Source organism: Cetorhinus maximus, chromosome 17 (genome assembly GCF_964194155.1).
Source record: "Cetorhinus maximus chromosome 17, sCetMax3.hap1.1, whole genome shotgun sequence".
Classification (NCBI taxonomy): Eukaryota; Metazoa; Chordata; class Chondrichthyes; order Lamniformes; family Cetorhinidae; genus Cetorhinus; species Cetorhinus maximus.
The window spans coordinates 72,110,004-72,130,060 of NC_135895.1; the positions used below are offsets into that span (position 1 = coordinate 72,110,004).

The 20,057-nt window shown below is 47.0% G+C and overlaps 1 protein-coding gene across 1 annotated transcript in view; it reads left to right on the forward strand.

Moving 5' to 3' along the window:
* tnr (tenascin R (restrictin, janusin)) overlaps positions 1-20,057 on the forward strand; it is a 484,923-nt gene that overhangs the window by 278,698 nt on the left and 186,168 nt on the right. Inside the window, exon 13 of the mRNA XM_078561777.1 lies at positions 14,520-14,663. Coding sequence (XP_078417903.1) covers positions 14,520-14,663 — 144 coding nt within the window. The remainder of the gene's footprint in view (positions 1-14,519; positions 14,664-20,057) is intronic.

Sequence of the window (20,057 nt, forward strand, 5' to 3'; positions counted from 1 at the left end):
TTTGGCATTTCCTTTGATCCCTTTTTAAACAATGGAACTACGTTTGCATTTCTCCAGTCCTCCAGTACCTCCCCTGTATCTAGTGAAGATTGGAAAATCATCCTCAGAACATCTACTATCTCCTCCCTGACTTCCTTCAGCAGCCTCGGAAACAATCCAAGCCCTGGTGACTTATTAACTTTCAAGGATTTCAACCCTTCGAGTACTTCCTCTCTCTTCATGACTATCCCGTCCAATATCTCGCATTGTTCCTCCTGGACTACCATATCTACATCCTCCCTTTCCTTTGTAAACACGGAGACAAAATATTAATTCAAAACCCTTCCCACAGCCTCTGCATCTATACACAAGTTTCCATCTTCATCTCTGTTAGGTCCCAATTTTTCCTTAACTAACCTTTTAGCATTAATGTATTGGTAAAACATCTTTGGGTTATCTTTAACTTTACTTGCTAATCTTTTTTCATGCCCTCTCTTTGATTTCCTTATTTCCTTTTTTACTTCGTCCCTACACTTCCTATATTCGTCTAGGCTGTCTGCAGTGCTTAGTTCTTTGTACCTATCGTACGCTTTCTTTTTCTGTTTGATCTTCCCCTGTATTCCTCTAGACAACCAGGGGGGACTAGATTTGGCAGTGCCACTCTTATTTTTGTAGGGGACATGTCTACTTTATACAATTGGGATCTCGTTTTTTAGTGCTTCCCACTGGTTTTCCACTGTTTTATCCTCCAGCAGTGCTGTCCAATCCACCTCAGCCAAGTCCCTTCTCATTTCTGCAAAATTTGTCTTCCCCCAGTTCAAGACTTTTACTCCTGCTTATCTCTGTCCTTTTCCATGGTAATGCTAAATCTAACTGAATTGTGATCACCGTCCCTGATATGGTCACCAACTGTCACTTTACCCACTTGCCCTTCTTCGTTCCCCAAGACTAGGTATAGAATTGCATCTCCTCTCATTGGGTTTGTCACTAATTGGTTGAAAAAATTTTCCTGGACACACTGCATGAATTTTTCTCCCTCAGTGCCCCTTATATTTTAATCCCAGTTGATATTAGGATAGTTGAAGTCTCCTACTATTATTGCCCCCTTGTTCTTACAAGCAGAAATTTGCCTACATATTTGTTCTTCTATCTCCCTTTCACTATTTGGAGGTCTGTAGTATACTCCCAGTAGTGTGACTGCCCCTTTTTAATTTCTAAGCTCAATCCATAAAGCCTCGTTTGTTGACCCATTTAGTATATCATCCCTTCCCACAACTGGAATTGATTCTTTAACCATTAGTGCTATCCCCCCTCCTTTTTTATCTCCTACTCTATCGCGTCTGAAGACTCTATAACCAGGGATATTAAGCTGCCAAATTTGTCCCTCCTTTAGCCAGGTCCCCGTTATAGCAATGACATCCTGCTGCCATGTGTCTACCTGTGCCCTTAACTCATCTACCTTGTTTGTAATACTCCTTGCATTGAAGTATAAACAGTTTAACCCCGTCAATTTCCCTTGCTGGACACTTTTTAAACTTTGCTTCTCCTGTAACTCCATGTCCATCACAACCCTATCCGCTCGACTGACCCTGTCTCTACCATTCTCTCAGACAGTGCATTCCAGATACAAACAACTCAATTGACCCTGTCTCCACCATACACACAGGCAGTGCAGTGCGAACCCTAACCATTTTATTGACACTGTCTCCACCACACTCTCAGACAGTGAATTCCAGAGCCTACCTCTCAATTGACACCATCTCCACCACACTCTTAGAAAGTGCATTCCAAGACCAAACGTATCGATTGACCCTGTTTCCACCACAATCTCGAGCAGTGCAATCGAGATCTAAACCACTCGATTGACCCTGTCTCCACCACACTCTCAGGCAGTGCATACCAGGCCTAACCACTCGAGTGAATCTGTCTCGACTCACTCTCAGGCCGTTCTTTTAATTCCCAATCACTCGATTGACCCTATCTCCACCACACTCTCATGCAATACATTCCAGACCCTAACCACTCGATTAACCCTGTCTCCACCACACTCTCAGGCAGTGCATTCAAGATCCTAACCACTCGATTGACCCTGTCTCCACCACACTCTCAGACAGTGCATTTCCAGACCCAAACAAATTGATTGACCCCGTCTCCACCACACTCTCCGGCAGAGCAATAAAGATTGAAACACTGGACTGACCCTGTCTGTACCAGACTCTCAGGCAGAGTATTCCAGGTCCGAACCACTCGATTAACCCACTCTCCAACATACTCTCAGGCAATGCATTCCAGATCCAAACAACTCAATTGACCCTGTCTCCACCATACTTTCAGACAATGCATATAAATCGTAATCACTCAATTAACCCTGTCTCCACCGCACACTCAGGCAGTGCATTCCAGAACCAGGTAACTCGATTGACCCTTCCTCCAAAACACACTCCGGTCAGTGCATTAAAGATCAAAGCCACTGGGTTGACCCTGTCTCCACCACACTCCCAGGCAGTGCATTCCTGACACGAACCACTCGATTAACCCTCTCTCCAAAATTCTCTCAGTGCATTCCAGATCCAACAACTCAATTGATCCTGTCTCTAGCTCACTCTAAGGCAGTGCATTCCATAACCGAGCCACTCGATTAAATCTGCCTTCACTATGCTCTCAGGCAGTGCACTTAAATCATAACCATTCAATTGACCGTATCTCTACCACACTCTCAGGCAGTGCATTCCAGATCCAAGCCACATGATTGACCCTGTCTCCACCACACTCTCAGGCAGTGCATTCCAGACTCTTACCACTCAATTAACCCTCTCTCCAACATACTCTCAAGCAGTGCATTGCAGATCCAAACAACTCGATTGACCGTGTCTCCACCACACTCTCAGGCAATGCATTGCAAATCCTAACCACTCGATTGACCCTGTCAACACCACAATCTCAGGCAGTGCATTTAAATCCTAACACTCAATTGACCGTGTCTCCACACTCTCAGGCAGTGCATTTCAGACCCTAAACACTCGATTGACCCTGTCTCCACCACAGTCTCAGGCAGTGCATTCCAGATCCTAACCACTCAATTGTTCCTCTCTCCACCACACTCACAGGCAGGGCATTGCAGACTTTAACCACTCAATTGACTCTGTCCCCACCACTCTGGCAGGATTAAAAGTAGATACATTTTCACGCCCAAATGAAATGTATCCCAGACTGTTGAGTGAGGCAAGGGAGGAGATAGCAGGGGCACTGGCAATAATTTTCAATACCCCCCTGGCTACAGGAGAGGTGCCAGAGGACTGGAGGACAGCCAATGTGGTACCGTTATTCAAGAAGGGAGGGAGGGATAAACCAGGGAACTACAGGCCAGTCAGTTTAACCCCTGTGGTAGGGAAGCTATTGGAAGCAATTCCGAGGGACAGAATTAATCTACATTTGGAGAGGCAGGGATTAATCAAGGACAGTCAGCATGGTTTTGTTAAGGGGAGGTCATGTCTGACCAATTTGACTGAATTTTCGAAGAGGTGACCAGGTGTGTAGATGAGGGCAATGCATTTGACGTAGTCTACTTGGACTTCAGCAAGGCTTTTGATAAGATCCCACATGGGAGACTGATAATGAAGGTAAGAGCCCATGGAATCCAAGGCAATTTGGCAAATTGGATCCAGAATTGGCCGAGTGGCAGGAAGCAGAGGGTGATGGTCGAGGGGTGTTTTTGTGACTGGATGACTGTGTCCAGTGGTGTTCCACAGGGATCGGTGTTGCGTCCCTTGCTGTTTTGGTATATATAAATGATTTAGACTTGAATGTAGGAGGGTTGATCAGTAAGTTGATGGATGACATGAAAATTGGTGTGGTGGTAAATAGTGAGGAGGATAGCCTTAGATTACAGGAGGATATAGACGGGCTGGTCAGATGGGCTGATCAGTGGCAAATGGAATTTAATCTGGATAGGTGTGAGGTGATGTACTTGGGCAGGACAAACAAGGTATGGGAATACACGAGTAATGCTAGGGCACAGGAAGTACTGAGGATCAGAGGGACCTTGGTGTGCATGTCCACCGGTCCCTTAAGGTAGCGGGACAGGTGGATAAGGTGGCTAAGAAGGCATATAGGATACTTGCCTTTATTAGCCAAGGCATAGAATATAAGAGCAGGGAGGTTATGCTGGAACTGTATAAAACGCTGGATAGGCCACAGCTAGAGTATTGCGTGCAGTTCTGGAATTCGCATTATAGGAAGGATATGATTGCACTAGAGAGAGTGCAGAGGTGATTTACCAGGATGTTGCCTGGGCTGGAGAGTTTTAGTTATGAGGAGAGATTGGGTAGACTGGGGTTATTTTCCCTGGAGCAGAGGAGATTGAGGTGGGACATGATTGAGGTGTATAAAATTATGAGGGGCATAGATAGGGTAGACAGGAAGGAACTTTTCCTCTTGGTGGAGGGATCAATAACCAAGGGGCATAGATTTAAGGTAAGGGCAGGAGGTTTAGAGGGGATGTGAGGAGGAATTATTTCATCCAGAGGGTGGTGGGAATCTGGAACTCACTGCCTGAAAGGGTGGTAGAGGCAGAAACCCTCATCACATTTAAGAAGTATTTGGATGTGCACCTTTAATGTCATGGCATATAAGGCTATAGGCCTAGTGCTGGAAAATGGGATTAGAATAGTTAGATACTTGTTTGACTGGCGCTGATTCGATGGGCCGAAGGGCCTTTTTCTGTGCTGTAGACCTCGATGACTCTATGACTGTGACTCGCAAACAGTGCATCCCAGATGCTAACCACTTGATTGACCCTTTGTTCACCTCTCTCTTAGGCAGTACATTCGAGACCCTAACGACTCTATTGACCCTGTCTCCACCACAGCCTTAGTGCATTCCAGATTCAAACATTTCCATTGACCCTGTCTCCTCCCCAATCTCAGGGAATGCATTGCAGACCCTAAGCACTCGATTGACCCTGTCTCGGCCATACTCTCAGGCAGTGCATTCCAGATCCAAACAACTCGTTTATGCTTTTCTCCACCATAGTCTCAGACACTGCATTCCACATGTTAACCACTCGATTGAATCTGTCTCCACTACACTCTCAGGCACTGCATTTAATTCCTCACCACTCAATTGACCCTGTCTCCACCACACTCTCAGGCAGTGCATTCCAGACCCTAACCACTCGAATGAACCTGTCTCCAATACATCCTCAGGCAGTGCATTCAATTCCTACTCATTCGATTCACCCTGTCTCCACCACACTCTCAGGCAGTGCATTCCATATCCTCACCATTCAGTCGAATCTGTCTCCACTACATTCTCAGGCAGTGCATTTAATTCCTAACCACTCAATTGACCCCGTATCCACCAAGCTCTTAGACGGGCATTCCAGGTCATAACCACTAGATTGACCCTGTTTCCAACACAATCTCAGGTAGTGCACTCCAGATCCTGACCATTCGATAGACCCAGTCTCCACCACACTCTCAGGCAGTGCATTCCAAACCCTAAGCACTCAATTGACCCTGTCTCCACCACACTCTCAGGCAGTGCATTCCAAATCCTAAGCACTCAATTGACCCTGTCTCCACCACACTCTCAGGCAGTGCATTCCAAACCCTAAGCACTCAATTGACCCTGTCTCCACCACACTCTCAGACAGTGCATCTAGATCCAAACCACATGATTGACACTGCCTCCAGCACACTCTCAAACAGTGCATCACAGATCCGAGCCAGCCGTTTGACCCTTTCTCCACCACACTCTCAGACAATGCATTCCAGATCTAAGCACATCGATTGACCCTGTCTCCACCACACTCTCAGACAGTGCATTCCAGACCCCAATCACTCTATTGACCCTGTCTTCATCACACTCTTAGAAAGTGCATTTCAGATCCAAACAGCTCGATTGACAATACCTCCTACCTCCACCATTCTCTCCAACTTTGCATCCAGATCCAAACCACATGGTTGGCACTGTCTCCAATACAGTCTCTGGTAGTGCATTCAAGATTGTAACCATTGCATTGGCCCTGTCACCACCACACTCTCAGACAGTGGATTCAAGACCCTAACCACTCGATTGACCCTGTCTCCACCACACTCTCAGACAGTGGATTCAAGACCCTAACCACTCAATTAACCCTGTCTCCACCACACTCTCAGACAGTGAATTTAAGACCTTAGTACTCAATTGGCCCTCTCTCCACCTCACTCTTAGGCATTGCATTCCAGATCCAAACAACTCGATTGACTCTGTCTCCACCACACTCTCAGACAGTGCATTCCAGATCCTAACCACTCGATTGACCCTCACTCAACCACATTCTCAGACGGTGCATTCCAGATCCAAACATCTCGATTGACAATATCTCCACCACTCCCTCCGGCGGTGCATTCCAGATCCTAACCACTCGATTGACCCTGTCTCCACTTCACTCTCAGACATTGCATTCCAAACACTAAGCACTTGATTGACCCTGTCACCACCACACTCTCAGACAATGGATTTCAGACCCTAACCACTTGATTGACACTGCCTCCACCACACTATGAAACAGTGCATCACAGATCCTAACCAGTCCTATGACCCTGCCTCCTCCACACTCTCAGGCAATGCATTCCAGATCCATATCACTCGATTGACCCTGTCTCCACCGCACTCTCAGACAGTGCATTCCAGATCCATACCATTTGACAGAGCCTGTCTCCACCGTACTTTCAGGCAGTGCATTCCAGACCCTAATGACTCGATTGACCCTTTCTCCACCACACTCTCAGGCAATGCATATCAGATGTGACCACTCAATTGACCCTGTCTCTACCACACTGTCGGACAGTGCATTCCAGACTCTAACCACTCGCTGAAAAAAATGTTCCTCCTCTTGTCACCATAAGGAAATAGAAGTAGATTAACTAAGTTTTATTTGTATTTTTGTTCTAGTAAATAGGCATATCTTAAGTTTAAGTTGAAATTATATTTTTCTATTTGTGGTTTAAAAGGTGACACCTGGACCTAGTTTCATTTTTTAGTGGAGACAGCAGGCCTAACACTCTGTTTCTCTACCTGCATTTGTAATGAGTTACTTTACAACTCTTGAAGAGGAGTAAAACAAACTCGAGGAAAAAAAGCTGTGCTGTTGCCTACAACAGGGTTCCAGAGAGGGAGATCCTCTCAGACACACACACAGACAGAGATGCCGAAAGCAATCTGTGTTCATTTGGTCATTATGCTGTAAGTTGTTGGGAGCAATTTAAGTCTCTCTCTAGCTGACATACTAGCAGAGTGCTGAGGGAAGTAAGCCTATGAATCTTAGATGAGTTACTCTAAAGTTAAAATAACAGTGAATGTCAAGCATCTGTTTGGGCTGGCATCCGTCACTTGGTGAGCCTGACCACAGATCGCCTATTGATACATGTAGTTTACTTACTGTGAACATAAGAGTATAAGATAGCTTTTGTAACTTGTATTCTCTTTACAAATCTGTATATATCCATAAAAGTATAGTTCTGGGTGAAGGAGTATTATAATATAGTTCATCTTTTCTTGTTTAATAAATCTTTTATTCTTTTGTTAAATGTTCATCTGCTGACTCCTGTGACTCTGTTCAGTAGCCACTTTCCATGTATCTAAACAAAAAAGGAAAGTTAGGATCTACCAAGCCAGCTTTCACTCTGGGATCAGGCTTGTCCCGCAGTAATATCAGCTAGGATCATAACAAAGTGGGGGCTCTTGCAGGATTTGAAACATGGACAGTGGGTGATCAGACATGGAAAAATAATTGGCCTGGGATTATCATTATTCGGTGGGATCTCTTGGGGGATTGGAAATCTTGAACATTTGTGGGATCTGTGAATTCTTTTAATGAGTACATGGAGGCAAAGAGGCACTGGACATAGCAATTGCAATTGCTGTGAGGTGTATGAGATGGTTTGGAATTTGAAATAGCTTTGGAGGTTGCTAATACTTTTTTTTACTGATGGATGAGGTGACCCTGATTGGTTTACAAAAATTAACCAAGAGTAAGCTAATGGATAAGTTGGAGTTAGAATTACCTTTGTGGCCAAGGAATGCAGACATAGTTAAGATAACAACACAGCATTTGAAACTGGAAAGGATAGCAGAGATTGCATTCTCCAGGGAGTGAGTCAATTAAGTTCGCTAAGATCAAGTTGTGAATGCAGCAACTTGAACATGAAAGCGAACTGAAAAATCTTGAATTGGAAGCAAAAGACGAAGAAAGGGAAAGACAAAGGGAAGAAAAAGAGAGAGCATTGAGGAAGCTGGAACTAGAATTTCAGGCAAGAGAGCAGGATAGGAAGTTGGAAGGTGAAAGGAAGGCAAGTAGCCAGGGCAGAGAAGGGGCAGTTTGGAATTCCCAGGAAATTTCTCCTCAGAGAAGAAAGGAAGGTGCTGAGGGTGGCAGTGACATTCAGAAGCCCAAGAGTTTTCATTGTAACAATTGGGGATATGTTCGGGCAGATTGCTGGAGATTAAATGGTAGACCTGTGGCAGATGGTTGTTAAAACTGTAACAATAGTGCAAGTGAAATGTGTTCCCCCAGAACAGATAGGAAAGGGGGATATGCTTCAGGATGATCCAAACAATTATTCTTGACTTTTTTTTGGTCGTTCATGGGATGTGGGCGCTGCTGGCTAGGCTAGCATTTGTTGCCCATCCCTAATTGCCCTTGTTCAGAAGGCATTTTAAGAGTCAACCACATTGCTGTGGGTCTGGAGTCACACATAGGCAGACCAAGTAAGGACGGCAGATTTCCTTCCCTAAAGGGCATTAGTGAACCAGATGGGTTTTTACGATAATCGACAATGGTTTCATGGCCATCATTAGACTATTAGGTTACTGGTGAAGGAAGTCAGGCTATTCAAGGTTCTGGATGTTTTGCCTCAAAGGAAGAACTATTCTCTTACTCCTCCAACAAAATAAGTAAACATATTAAAATTTTGAGATGTACAGGGGCAGATCAGTCATTGATGGTGGTTGATGATACAATTTGTGTTCTGGATACTTTTTTCTTCATAAAACTATTAATGAGAGGATTAATGGAATTTATAAACCTGTTTTTTTGTGTAAAGTAAACTTACAAAGTCACTTTGTAAATTGAATTGTTATGGTGCGAATTATTCCTAAATCATTTATTGAAGGGGAAGATTTTATTCTGGGTAATGATTTGGCGATTGGAGACAGTAATGTGGCAATGACTGTATTGCGGCAGGCAGCTGATCATGCTGATATTAACCAACTCCTGAAAATTACTGTGGCTAAAAATGAGATGCTTACTACTGATGAGCAATTGAAGGAAAACCTGATTAAAATAGAAAACCAACTTTCACTTATGAAAGAGGAGTTTGCTAATGAAAAATGAGAATTGATGAGAACAATTGAGAATCAGCCACAGAAAGTAGAACACTTGACTGAGGACTTGAAATGTCCAAATGATAAACTTGTAGAAGCAAATTTAACAAAGGTCAATCTACAGTTAAAATCTAATGAACTTCAAGCATCAGTAGACACTCGTGCCTACTCGGGTAAATGGGTGATGCTGGTAGTGAATGCCCCCCATCCATCCCCCACTGGCTGAGGCCACAGCCTGGCAGTTGTCTGGAGATGGTGTGGGACTTGTGAGACCTCCTTTAAATCTCCCCCCCAGCCCCTTCAGGGAACCACAGGTGACAAAGTGACAAAGCTGCAGCCAGCAGCTAACCTGTGGAGGGATTCCACACACTTTAACATTTGAAGAAAGCTGTAGAGGCTGCTTCCATCTTGAAGCTCGCCCATGGCCCCACTCCTGAATTAGCAGGGCCTAACCTCTCCTTATTGGCCATCACAGAAGCATAGGGGCAGGATTAGGCCATTCAGCCCATCGAGCCTGCTCTGCCATTCAATATGATCATGGCTGATCATCCACTTGAAAGCCTTTTTCCAGCACTATCCCCATATCCCTTTGAGACATTGGTATTTAGAAATCTATCAATCTCTATCTTAAACATACTCGATGACAGAGCTTCCACAGCCCTCTGGGGTAGAGAATTCCAAAGCTTCACAACCCTCTGAGTAAAGAAATCTCTCCTCGGTCCGAAGTGGCTTCTCCCTTATTTTGAAATTGTTTCCTCTGGTTCTAGACTCGTGCATTCAGAACCCAGCCACCATCCTGAATTGGACCTGGCACCTGGGGGGTACTGTTAATGTGTGAAATCGAGGAGGTTTCAGCAGGCAGGCCAGACTCGGACCCCATTGCATTCTCAGACCGAACCAATGTTTTATAAAGATTTCTCGTAGCCCCCTTGTGTACCCTGTGTGGGGTGTGTACGCTGTGTACACTTTTTAAAGATTCATTCACGGGATGTGGGCTTCGCTGGCTGGGCCAGAATTTATTGCCCATCCCTAGTTGCCCTTGAGAAGGTGGTGGTGAGCTGCCTTTTTGAATCGCTGTGGTGTAGGTACATCCACAGTGCTGTTCGGAAGGGAATTCCAGGATTCTGACTCAGCGACAGTTAAGGAACGGCGATATATTTCCAAGTCAGGATGTTGTAGTTTGGAGGGGAACTTCTCAGTCATGGTGTTCCCATCTATTTGCTGCCCTTGTCCTTCTAGGTGGTAGTGTTTGTGGGTTTGGAAGGTACTGTCTAAGGAGCCTTGTGGAGTTCCTTTAGTGCATCTTGTAGATGGTACGCACTGCTGCTACTGTGCGTCGGTGGTGGAAGGTGAGGGTGGGTGTGGTGCCAATCAAGTGGGCTGCTTTGTCCTGGATGGTGTCAAGCTTCTTGAGTGTTGTGGGAGCTGCACTCATCCAGGCAACTGGAGAGTATTCCATCACTCTCCTGACTTGTGCCTTGTAGATGGTGGACAGGCTTTGGGGAGTCAGGAGGTGTGTTACTCATTACTGGATTCCTAGCCTCTGACCTGCTCTTGGAGCCACAGTATTTATATCGCTAGTCCAGTTCAGTTTCTGGTCAATGGTCACCCCCAGGATGTTGATAGTGGGGGATTCAGTGATGGTAATGCCATTGAACATCAAGGGGCAATGGTTGGATTCTCTTTTGTTGGAGATGGTCATTGCCGGCACTTGTGTGGTGTGAATATTATTTGCCATTGTCCAGGTCTTGCTGCATTTGGACATGGACTGCTTCAGTATCTGAAGAGTCATGAATGGTGCTGAACATTGTGCAATCATCAGCGAACATCCCCACTTCTGACCTTATGATGGAAGGAAGGTCATTGATGAAGCAGCTGAAGATGGTTGGGCCGAGGACACTACCCTGAGGAACTCCTGCAGTGCTGTCCTGGGACTGAGATGATTGACCTCCAACAACCACAGCCATCTTCCTTTGAGCTAGGTATGACTCCAACCAGCAGAGAGTTTACCCCTGATCCTGATAATTTTAATGAGATTCCCTTTGATTCCCATTGACTCCAGTTTTGCTTGGGCTCCTTGATGCCACACTCAATCAAATGCTGTCATGATGCCAAGAGCAGTCAATCTCACCTCCCCTCGGGAGTTCAGCTCTTTTATCCATGTTTGAACCAAGGCTGTAATGAGGTCAGGAGCTGAGTGGCCTTAGTACAACCCATACTAGGTATCAGTGAGCAGGTTATTGCTAAGCAAGTGCCGCTTGATAGCACAGTTGATGACCCCTTCTATCAATTTACTGATGATCGAGAGTAGACTGATGGGGTAGTAATTGGCCCAGTTGGATTTGTCCTGCTTTTTGTGTACAGGACATACCTGGGTAATTTTACATATAGCCGGGTAGATGCCAGTGTTGTAGCTGTACTGGAACAGCTTGGCTAGAGGCGTGGCAAGTTCTGGAGTGCAAGTCTTCAGCACTATTGCTGTAATATTGTCAGGGTCCATAGCCTTTGCAGTATCCAATGCCTTCAGCCGTTTCTTGATATCACATGGGGTGAATCAAATTGGCTGAAGACTTGCATCTGCGATGCTGGGGACCTCCGGAGAAGGCTGAGATGGATCATACACTCGGCACTTCTGGCTGAAGATTGTGATGAATGCTTCAGCCTTATCTTTAACAATGATGTGCTGGGCTCCTCCATCATTGAGGATGGGGATATTTGTGGAGCCTCCTCCTCCAGTGAATTGTTTAATTGTCCATCACCATTCCCGACTGGATGTGGCAGGACTGCAGAGCTTAGATCTGATCCGTTGGTTGTGGGATCGCTTAGCTCTGCCTGTCCCTTGCTGCTTATGCTATTTGGCACACAAGTAGTCCTGCTTTATAGCTTCACCAGGATGACACCTCATTTTTAGGTATGCCTGGTGCTGCTCCTGGCATGTTCTCCTGCACTCTTCATTGAACCAGGGTTGATCCCCTGGCTTGATGGTAATGGTAGAGTGGGAGATATGCTGGGCCATGAGGTTACAGATTGTGTTCAAGTACAATTCCCCTGCTGCTGATGGCCTCATGGATGCCCAGTCTTGAGTTGCTACATCTGTTTGAAATCTATCCCATTTAGCATGGTGGTAGTGCCACACAACCTGATGGAGGGTTTCCTCAATGGGAAGATGGGACTTCACCTCCACAATGACTGTGCGGTGGTCACTCCTACTGATACTGTCATGGACAGATGCATCTGCGGCAGGCAGGTTGGTGAGGATGAGGTCAAGTCTGTTTTTCCCTCTTGTTAGTTCCCTCACCACCTGCCGCAGACCCAGTCTAGCAGTTATGTCATTTAGGACTCGGCCAGCTTGGTCAGTAGTGGTGCTACCGAGCCACTCTTGGTGATGGACATTGAAGTCCCCCATCCAGAGAACATTCTGCACCCTTTCCACCCTCAGTGCTTCCTCCAAGTGGTGTTCAACATGGAGGGGCACTGATTCATTATCTGAGGAAGGGCGGTACGTGGTAATCAGCAGGAGGTTTCCTTGCCCATGTTTGACCTGATGCCATGAGACTTCATGGGATCCAGATTCGATGTTGAGGACTTCCAGGGCAACTCCCTCCTGACTGTATACCACTGTGTCGCCACCTCTGCTGGGGCTGTCCTGCTGGTGGGACAGGACATACCCAGGGATGGTGATGGTGGTGCCTGGGACATTATCTATAAGGTATAATTCCGTGAGGATGCCTATGTCAGGCTGTTGCTTGACTAGTCTGTGAGACAGCTCTCCCAATTTTGGCACTAGCCCCCAGATGTTAGTAAGGAGGACTTTGCAGGGTCGACAGGGCTGAGTTTGCGATTGTCATTTCCGAGGTCGATGCCGGGTGGTCCATCTGGTTTCATTCCTTTTTTGAGACTTTGTGGCGGTTTGTTACAACTGAGTAGCTTGCTGGGCCATTTCAGAGGCATTTAAGAGTCAACCACGTTGCTGTGGGTCTGGAGTCACATGTAGGCCAGACCAGGTAAGGTGGCAGATTTCCTTCCCTAAAGGACATTAATGAACCAGATGGGTCTTTACAACAATTGACAATGGTTTCATGGTCATCATTAGACTTTTAATTCCATATTTTTATTGGCAGGATTCGAGCCCGGGTCCCCAGAGCATTACCCGGACCTCTGGATTAATTGTCCAGCAACAATCCCACTATGCCAATGTGTGGAGCGTGTTCGCCAATCACAGACTTTTGTTTGGGTCCTTACAGAGACACTGGAGAGATCAGGAACCTGTTCATCGTGAGGAAAATGGTCTGGGGTGAAACAGGCATTCCTCTGAGTAATGAGAGAGACAATCTGGAAGATACAATAAAATACTGCAGATGCTGGCAATCTGAAATAAATACAGACAATGCTGAAAAAACTCAGCAGCATCTGTGGAGAGAGAAAGAGAGTTAATGTTTCATGTCCGTATGACTCTTTGTCAGACTCTTCTTCCATTGTCTGGAAGATAAGTTTGATTCACAAGGACCAACAGGTTATCTTTGTAATTAAAAAACACATGTGAAGACTGAAAGCTGGAAGTTTAAAAGCAAAACTGTAACATTTTTAGGGTAATAATGCTCCTCCAGAAAATACTGTTCCAGTGAGTTAGCCCTTCTCTTGTGTTTGTTGCTAAGGTGGATTAAGGTACAGGAAAGTATCAACGCTTCCTTATTAATGTGAAGCATCCTCAACCCTGTCTGATCAGGCAGCAAATTCAACACAGTCGCTGCTGTTGGCAGGTGACAGGAATTTCTCTCCTGTAAGTTCCCAGATAAAAGACTGACATGTGATTGATGGAAATTGTTTATCCATTCCTTTATGGAGAGTTAAGTTAAAATGTGCTTTCATTACTGATGCTGTAATTGTTGGTGCTGTTCATAACTTACCTATTGGGGGAATTGATTTCTTATTGGGAAATGACTTGGCTGGGGTTAAGGTATGGCGGTCTCCAATATGTTTAGGAAGCTGCTGAAACTGAAGTGATACAGGGAAAGACGTGGAAAAATCAATGACTTACTGTAACACTCGGTGGGCGGGTTGTGCGCGCATTGGGTGATTTGCTGGTATTTACTACATTGGTCGTGTTAATTCTTAGTGTTACTGGAGCTCCCTGTTGACTGACCAGTATCCCTTCCTGTACCTCTGCATTTCAGGTTCAGTTGAGAGTGTGACGATTGAATCCTACCTTACCGAATACACACTGACTGAACTGCAGCCAGCAACTGAGTATGAGGTGAATTTAAACACCGTGCGTGGCCTCTCTGAGAGTCAGCTCATCTCAAACACCATTCAGACAGGTTAGTAAATGAGTGCTGGCAAGACAGCCTGGCTCTCTGTTCACTTAAAACATCATCCAGCATCTCGACTGATTCACTGTTAGACAGTTGCATCGATTCAAGTCAGCATCATCGATCTGTTTCTCAAACCTCACCCTGGACAATGGGAAGGGATATTATCTTTGAACCCTGTAGGAGGGCGAGAGGTAAGGACCTGCAGTCTGGATTAAAACCTTTGTTTGCCAATATTGGTGAGGGTGCTGATTGCTCAGCATAGAGAGTAAGCGGTAAAAATATACAGTACAAATACTGAAGGGACATTGTTCCATAATGAGGACCCAGTGCCAGTGAGGGGTCAGTGTCCAGTGTGTAGTTAGTGGGGGTCAATGTCCAGTGTGTAGTTAGTGGGGGTCAGTGTCCAGTATGTAGTTAGTGAGGGGTCAGTGTCCAGTATGTAGTTAGTGAGGGGTCAGTGTCCAGTGTGTAGTTAGTGAGGGGTCAGTGTCCAGTATGTAGTTAGTGAGGGTTCAGTGTCCAGTGTGTAGTTAGTAAGGGATCAGTGTCCAGCCTGTAGTTAGAGGGGGCCAGTGTCCAGTTAACGGTTAATGAGGGGTCAGCGCCCAGTGTGTCATTAGTGAGGGGTCAGTGTCTAGCACGTAGTTAGTGGGGGGCCAGTGTCTAGTATGTAGTAAGTCAGGGGTCAGTATACAGCATGTAGTTAGTGAGGGGCCAGTTTCCAGTGTGTAGACAGTGAGGGATCAGTGTCCAGCGTATAGTTAGTGCGAGGTCAGTTTACAGCGAAGTGTTAGTGGGGGGTCAGTATACAGTGTGTAGTTAGTGGGGGGGTCAGTATACAGTGTGTAGTTAATGAGGGGTCAGTATACAGTGTGTAGTTAGTGGGGGGTCAATATACAGCATGTAGTTAGTGGGGGGTGAGTATACAGTGTGTAGTTAGTGAGGGGTCAGTGTACAGCGTGTAGTTAGTTGGGGGTCAGTATACAGCGTGTAGTTAGTGGGGGGTCAGTATACAGTGTGTAGTTAGTGGGGGGGTCAGTATACAGTGTGTAGTTAGTGGGGGGGTCAGTGTCCAGCATGTAGTTAGTGGGGGGTCAGTATGCAGTGTGTAGTTAGTGGGGGGTCAGTATACAGCGTGTAGTTAATGAGGGGTCAGTGTCCAGTGTGTAGTTAGTGAGGGGGTCAGTAAAAAGTGTGTAGTTAGTGAGGGGTCAGTGTCCAGTGTGTACTTAGTGAGGGGGTCAGTAAAAAGTGTGTAGTTAGTGAGGGAATCAGTGTCCAGTGCGTAGTTAGTGAGGGGTCAGTGTCCAGTGTGTAGTTAGTGAGGGATCAGTGTTCAGCGTGTAGTTAGTGAGGGGGTCAGTAAACAGCGTGTAGTTAGTGGGGGTCAGTGTCCAGTGTGTAGTTAGTGGGGGGTCAGTGTTCAGTGTGTAGTTAGTGAGGGATCAGTGTCCAGCGTGTAGTTAGTGAGGGGGTCAGTAAACAGCGTGTAGTTAGTTGGGGTCAGTGTCCAGTGTGTAGTTAGTGGGGGGTCAATGTCCAGTGTGTAGTTAGTGAGGGATCAGTGTCCAGTGCGTAGTAAGTGGGGGGTCGGTGTCCAGTGTGTAGTTAGTGAGGGGGTCAGTGTCCAGTGTGTAGTTAGTTGGGGGGGTCAGTATACAGCGTGTAGATAGTGAGGGGTCAGTATACAGCGTGTAGTTAGTGAGGGGTCAGTGTACAGCGTGTAGTTAGTGGGGGTCAGTATACAGTGCGCAGTTAATGAGGGGTCAGTGTCCAGTGTGTAGTTAGTGAGGGATCAGTGTCCAGCCTTTAGTTAGTGGGGGGTCAGTGTCCCGTTTGCGGTTAGTGAGGGGTCAGTATACAGTGTGTAGTTAGTGCGGGGTTAGTGTCCAGTGTGTAGTTAGTGGGGTGTCAGTATACAGTGTGTAGTTAGTGGGGGGGTCAGTATACAGTGTGTAATTAGTGGGGGGTCAGTGACAACGTGTAGTTAGTGGGGGGTCAGTATGCAGTGTGTAGTTAGTGGGGGGTAAGTGTCCAGCGTGAAGTTAGTGGGGGGGTCAGTATACAGTGTGTAGTTGGTGGGGGGTCAATATACAGTGTGTAGTTAGTGAGGAGTAAGTATACAGTGTGTTGTTAGTGAGGGGTCAGTATACAGCGTGTAGTTAGTGGGGGGGTCAGTATACAGTCTGGAGGTATTGGGAGTTCAGTGTCCAGTGTGTATTTAGTGAGGGATCAGTGTCTAGTGCGTAGTTAGTGGGGAGTCAGTGTCCAGTGTATAGTTACTGGGGGGTCAGTATACAGTGTGTGTAGTTAGTGGGGAGGTCATTATACAGTGTGTAGTTCGTGGGGGGTCAGTATACAGCATGAAGTTAGTGAGAGGTCAGTATAAAATTTGTAGTTAGTGGTGGTCAGTATACAGTGTGTAGTTAGTGGGGGATCAGTGTCCAGCGTGTAGTTAGTGGGAGAGGGTCAGTATATAGCGTGTAGCTAGTGGGGGGTCAGTATACAGTGTGCAATTAGTGGGGTGTCAGTATACAGTGTGCAGTTAGTGGGGCGTCAGTATACAGTGTGTTGTTAGTGGGGGGTCAGTGTCCAGTGTGTAGTTAGTGAGGGATCAGTGTCCAGCGTGTAGTTAGTGGACGGGGATCAGTACATAGCATGTAGTTAGTGAGAGGTCAGTATACAGTGTGTAGTTAGTGGGGGGTCAGTGTCCAGTGTGTAGTTAGTGAGGGATCAGTGTCCAGCATGTAGTTAGTGGACGGGGATCAGTATATAGCATGTAGTTAGTGGGGGGTCAGTATAGAGTGTGTAGGTAGTGGGGGTCAGTGTCCAGTGTGTAGACAGTGAGGGTTCAGTGTCCAGCGTGTAGTTAGTGAGTGGTCAGTATACAGTCTGTAGTTCGTGGGAGTTCAGTATACAGCGTGTAGTTGGTGAGGGTTCAGTATACAGCGTGTAGTTAGTGAGGGGTCAGTATACAGCGTGTAGTTAGTGGTGGGTCAGTATACAGTGTGTAGTCAGTTGGGGTCAGTATACAATGTATAGCTAGTGGGGGGGTCAGTATACAGTGTGTAGTTATTGGGTGGTCAGTGTCCAGTGTGTAGTTAGTGGGGTGTCAGTATACAGTGTGTAGTTGGTGGGGGGTCAGTATACAGTGTGTAGTTAGTGGGGTGACAGTATACAGTGTGTAGTGAGTGGGGGGGTCAGTATACGGTGTGTAATTAGTGGGGGGTCAGTGACAATGTGTAGTTAGTGGGGGGGTCAGTATACAGTGTGTAGTTAGTGAGGGGTCAGTATACAGTGTGTTGTTAGTGAGGGGTCAGTATACAGTGTGTAGTTGGTGGGGGGTCTGTATATAGCGTGTAGTTAGTGGGGGGTCAGTGTCCAGTGTGTAGTTAGTGGGGGGTCAGTGTCCAGTGTGTAGTTAGTGGGGGGTCAGTATACAGTCTGCAGTTAGTTGGGCGTCAGTATACAGTGTGTAGTTAGTGGGGAGGTCATTATACAGTTTGTAGTTCGTGGGGGGTCAGTATACAGCATGAAGTTAGTGAGAGGTCAGTATAAAGTTTGTAGTTAGTGGTGGTCAGTATACAGTGTGTAGTTAGTGGGGTGTCAGTATATAGCATGTAGTTAGTGGGGGGTCAGTATAGAGTGTATAGGCAGTCGGGGTCTGTGTCCAGTGTGTAGTTAGTGGGGGGTCAGTATACAGTGTCTAGTTAGTGAGGGGTCAGTGTCCAGTGTATAGTTAGTGATGGGTCAGTGACCAGCGTGTAGTTAGTGAGGGGTCAGTGTCCAGTGTGTAGACAGTGAGGGATCAGTGTCCAGTGTGTAGTTAGTGAGGGGTCAGTATACAGTGTGTAGTTAGTGGGGGGGATCAGTTTACAGCGTGTAGTTAGTGGGGGGTCAGTATACAGTGTGTAGTTAGTGGGGGATCAGTATATAGCGTGTAGTTAGTGGGGGGTCAGTATAGAGTGTATAGGCAGTGGGGGTCTGTGTCCAGTGTGTAGTTAGTGGGGGGTCAGTATACAGTGTCTAGTTAGTGAGGGGTCAGTGTCCAGTGTATAGTTAGTGATGGGTCAGTGACCAGCGTGTAGTTAGTGAGGGGTCAGTGTCCAGTGTGTAGACAGTGAGGGATCAGTGTCCAGTGTGTAGTTAGTGAGGGGTCAGTATACAGTGTGTAGTTAGTGGGGGGGATCAGTTTACAGCGTGTAGTTAGTGGGGGGTCAGTATACAGTGTGTAGTTAGTGGGGGATCAGTATACAGCGTGTAGTTAGTTGGGGGGTCAGTGAACAGCGTGTAGTTAGTGAGGGGTCAGTACACAGTGTGTAGTTAGTGCGGGGTAAAAATACAGCGTGTATTTAGTGAGGGGTCAGTTCACAGCGTGTAGTTAGTGAGGGGTCAGTGTCCAGTGTGTAGTTGGTGGGTGGGTCAGTATACACCATGTGTAGTTCAAGGGGGCTCAGTATCCAGTGCGTGGTTAGTGGGGGGTCCCCTGTACCCAGACCCAGGACACTGGGTGTCCCCTGTACCCAGACCCAGGACACTGAGTGTCCCCTGTACCCAGACCCAGGACACTGAGTGTCCCCTGTACCCAGACCCAGGACACTGAGTGTCCCCTGTACCCAGACCCAGGACACTGCGTCTCCCTCCTACCCAGACCCAGGACACAGCGTCTCCCTCATTACCAGACGCAGGACACTGCGTCTCCCCTGTACCCAAACCCAGGACACTGTGTCTCCCCTGTACCCAGAACCAGGACACTGTGTCTACCCTGTACACAGAACCAGGACACTGTGTCTCCCCTGTACCCAGTCCCAGGACACTGCGTCTCCCCTGTACGCAGACCAAGATACTGCGTCTTCCCTGTACACAGACCCAGGACACTGCGTCTCCCTCCTACCCAGGCCCAGGACACTGCGTCTACCCTCCTACCCAGACCCATTACACTGCGTCTACCTCATTCCCAGACCCAGGACACTGCGTCTCCCTCATAACCAGACGCAGGACACTGCGTCTCCCCTGTACCCAGACCCAGGACACTGCGTCTCCCCTGTACCCAGAACCAGGACAGTACGTCTCCCCTGTACCCAGACCCAGGATACTGCACCTGCCCAGTACCCACACCCAGGACACTGCGTCTTCCCTGTACCCAGAACCAGGACACTGCATCTTCCCTGTACCCAGACCCAGGATACTGCATCTGCCCTGTACCCAGACCCAGGACACTGCGTCTCCCCTGTACCCAGACCCAGGACACTGCGTCTCCCTCCTACCCAGACCCAGGACACTGCGTTTCCCTCATAACCAGACCCAGGACACTGCGTTTCCCTCATAACCAGACGCAGGACACTTCGTCACCCCTGTATCCAGACCCACGACACTGCGTCTCCCATGTACCCAGACCCA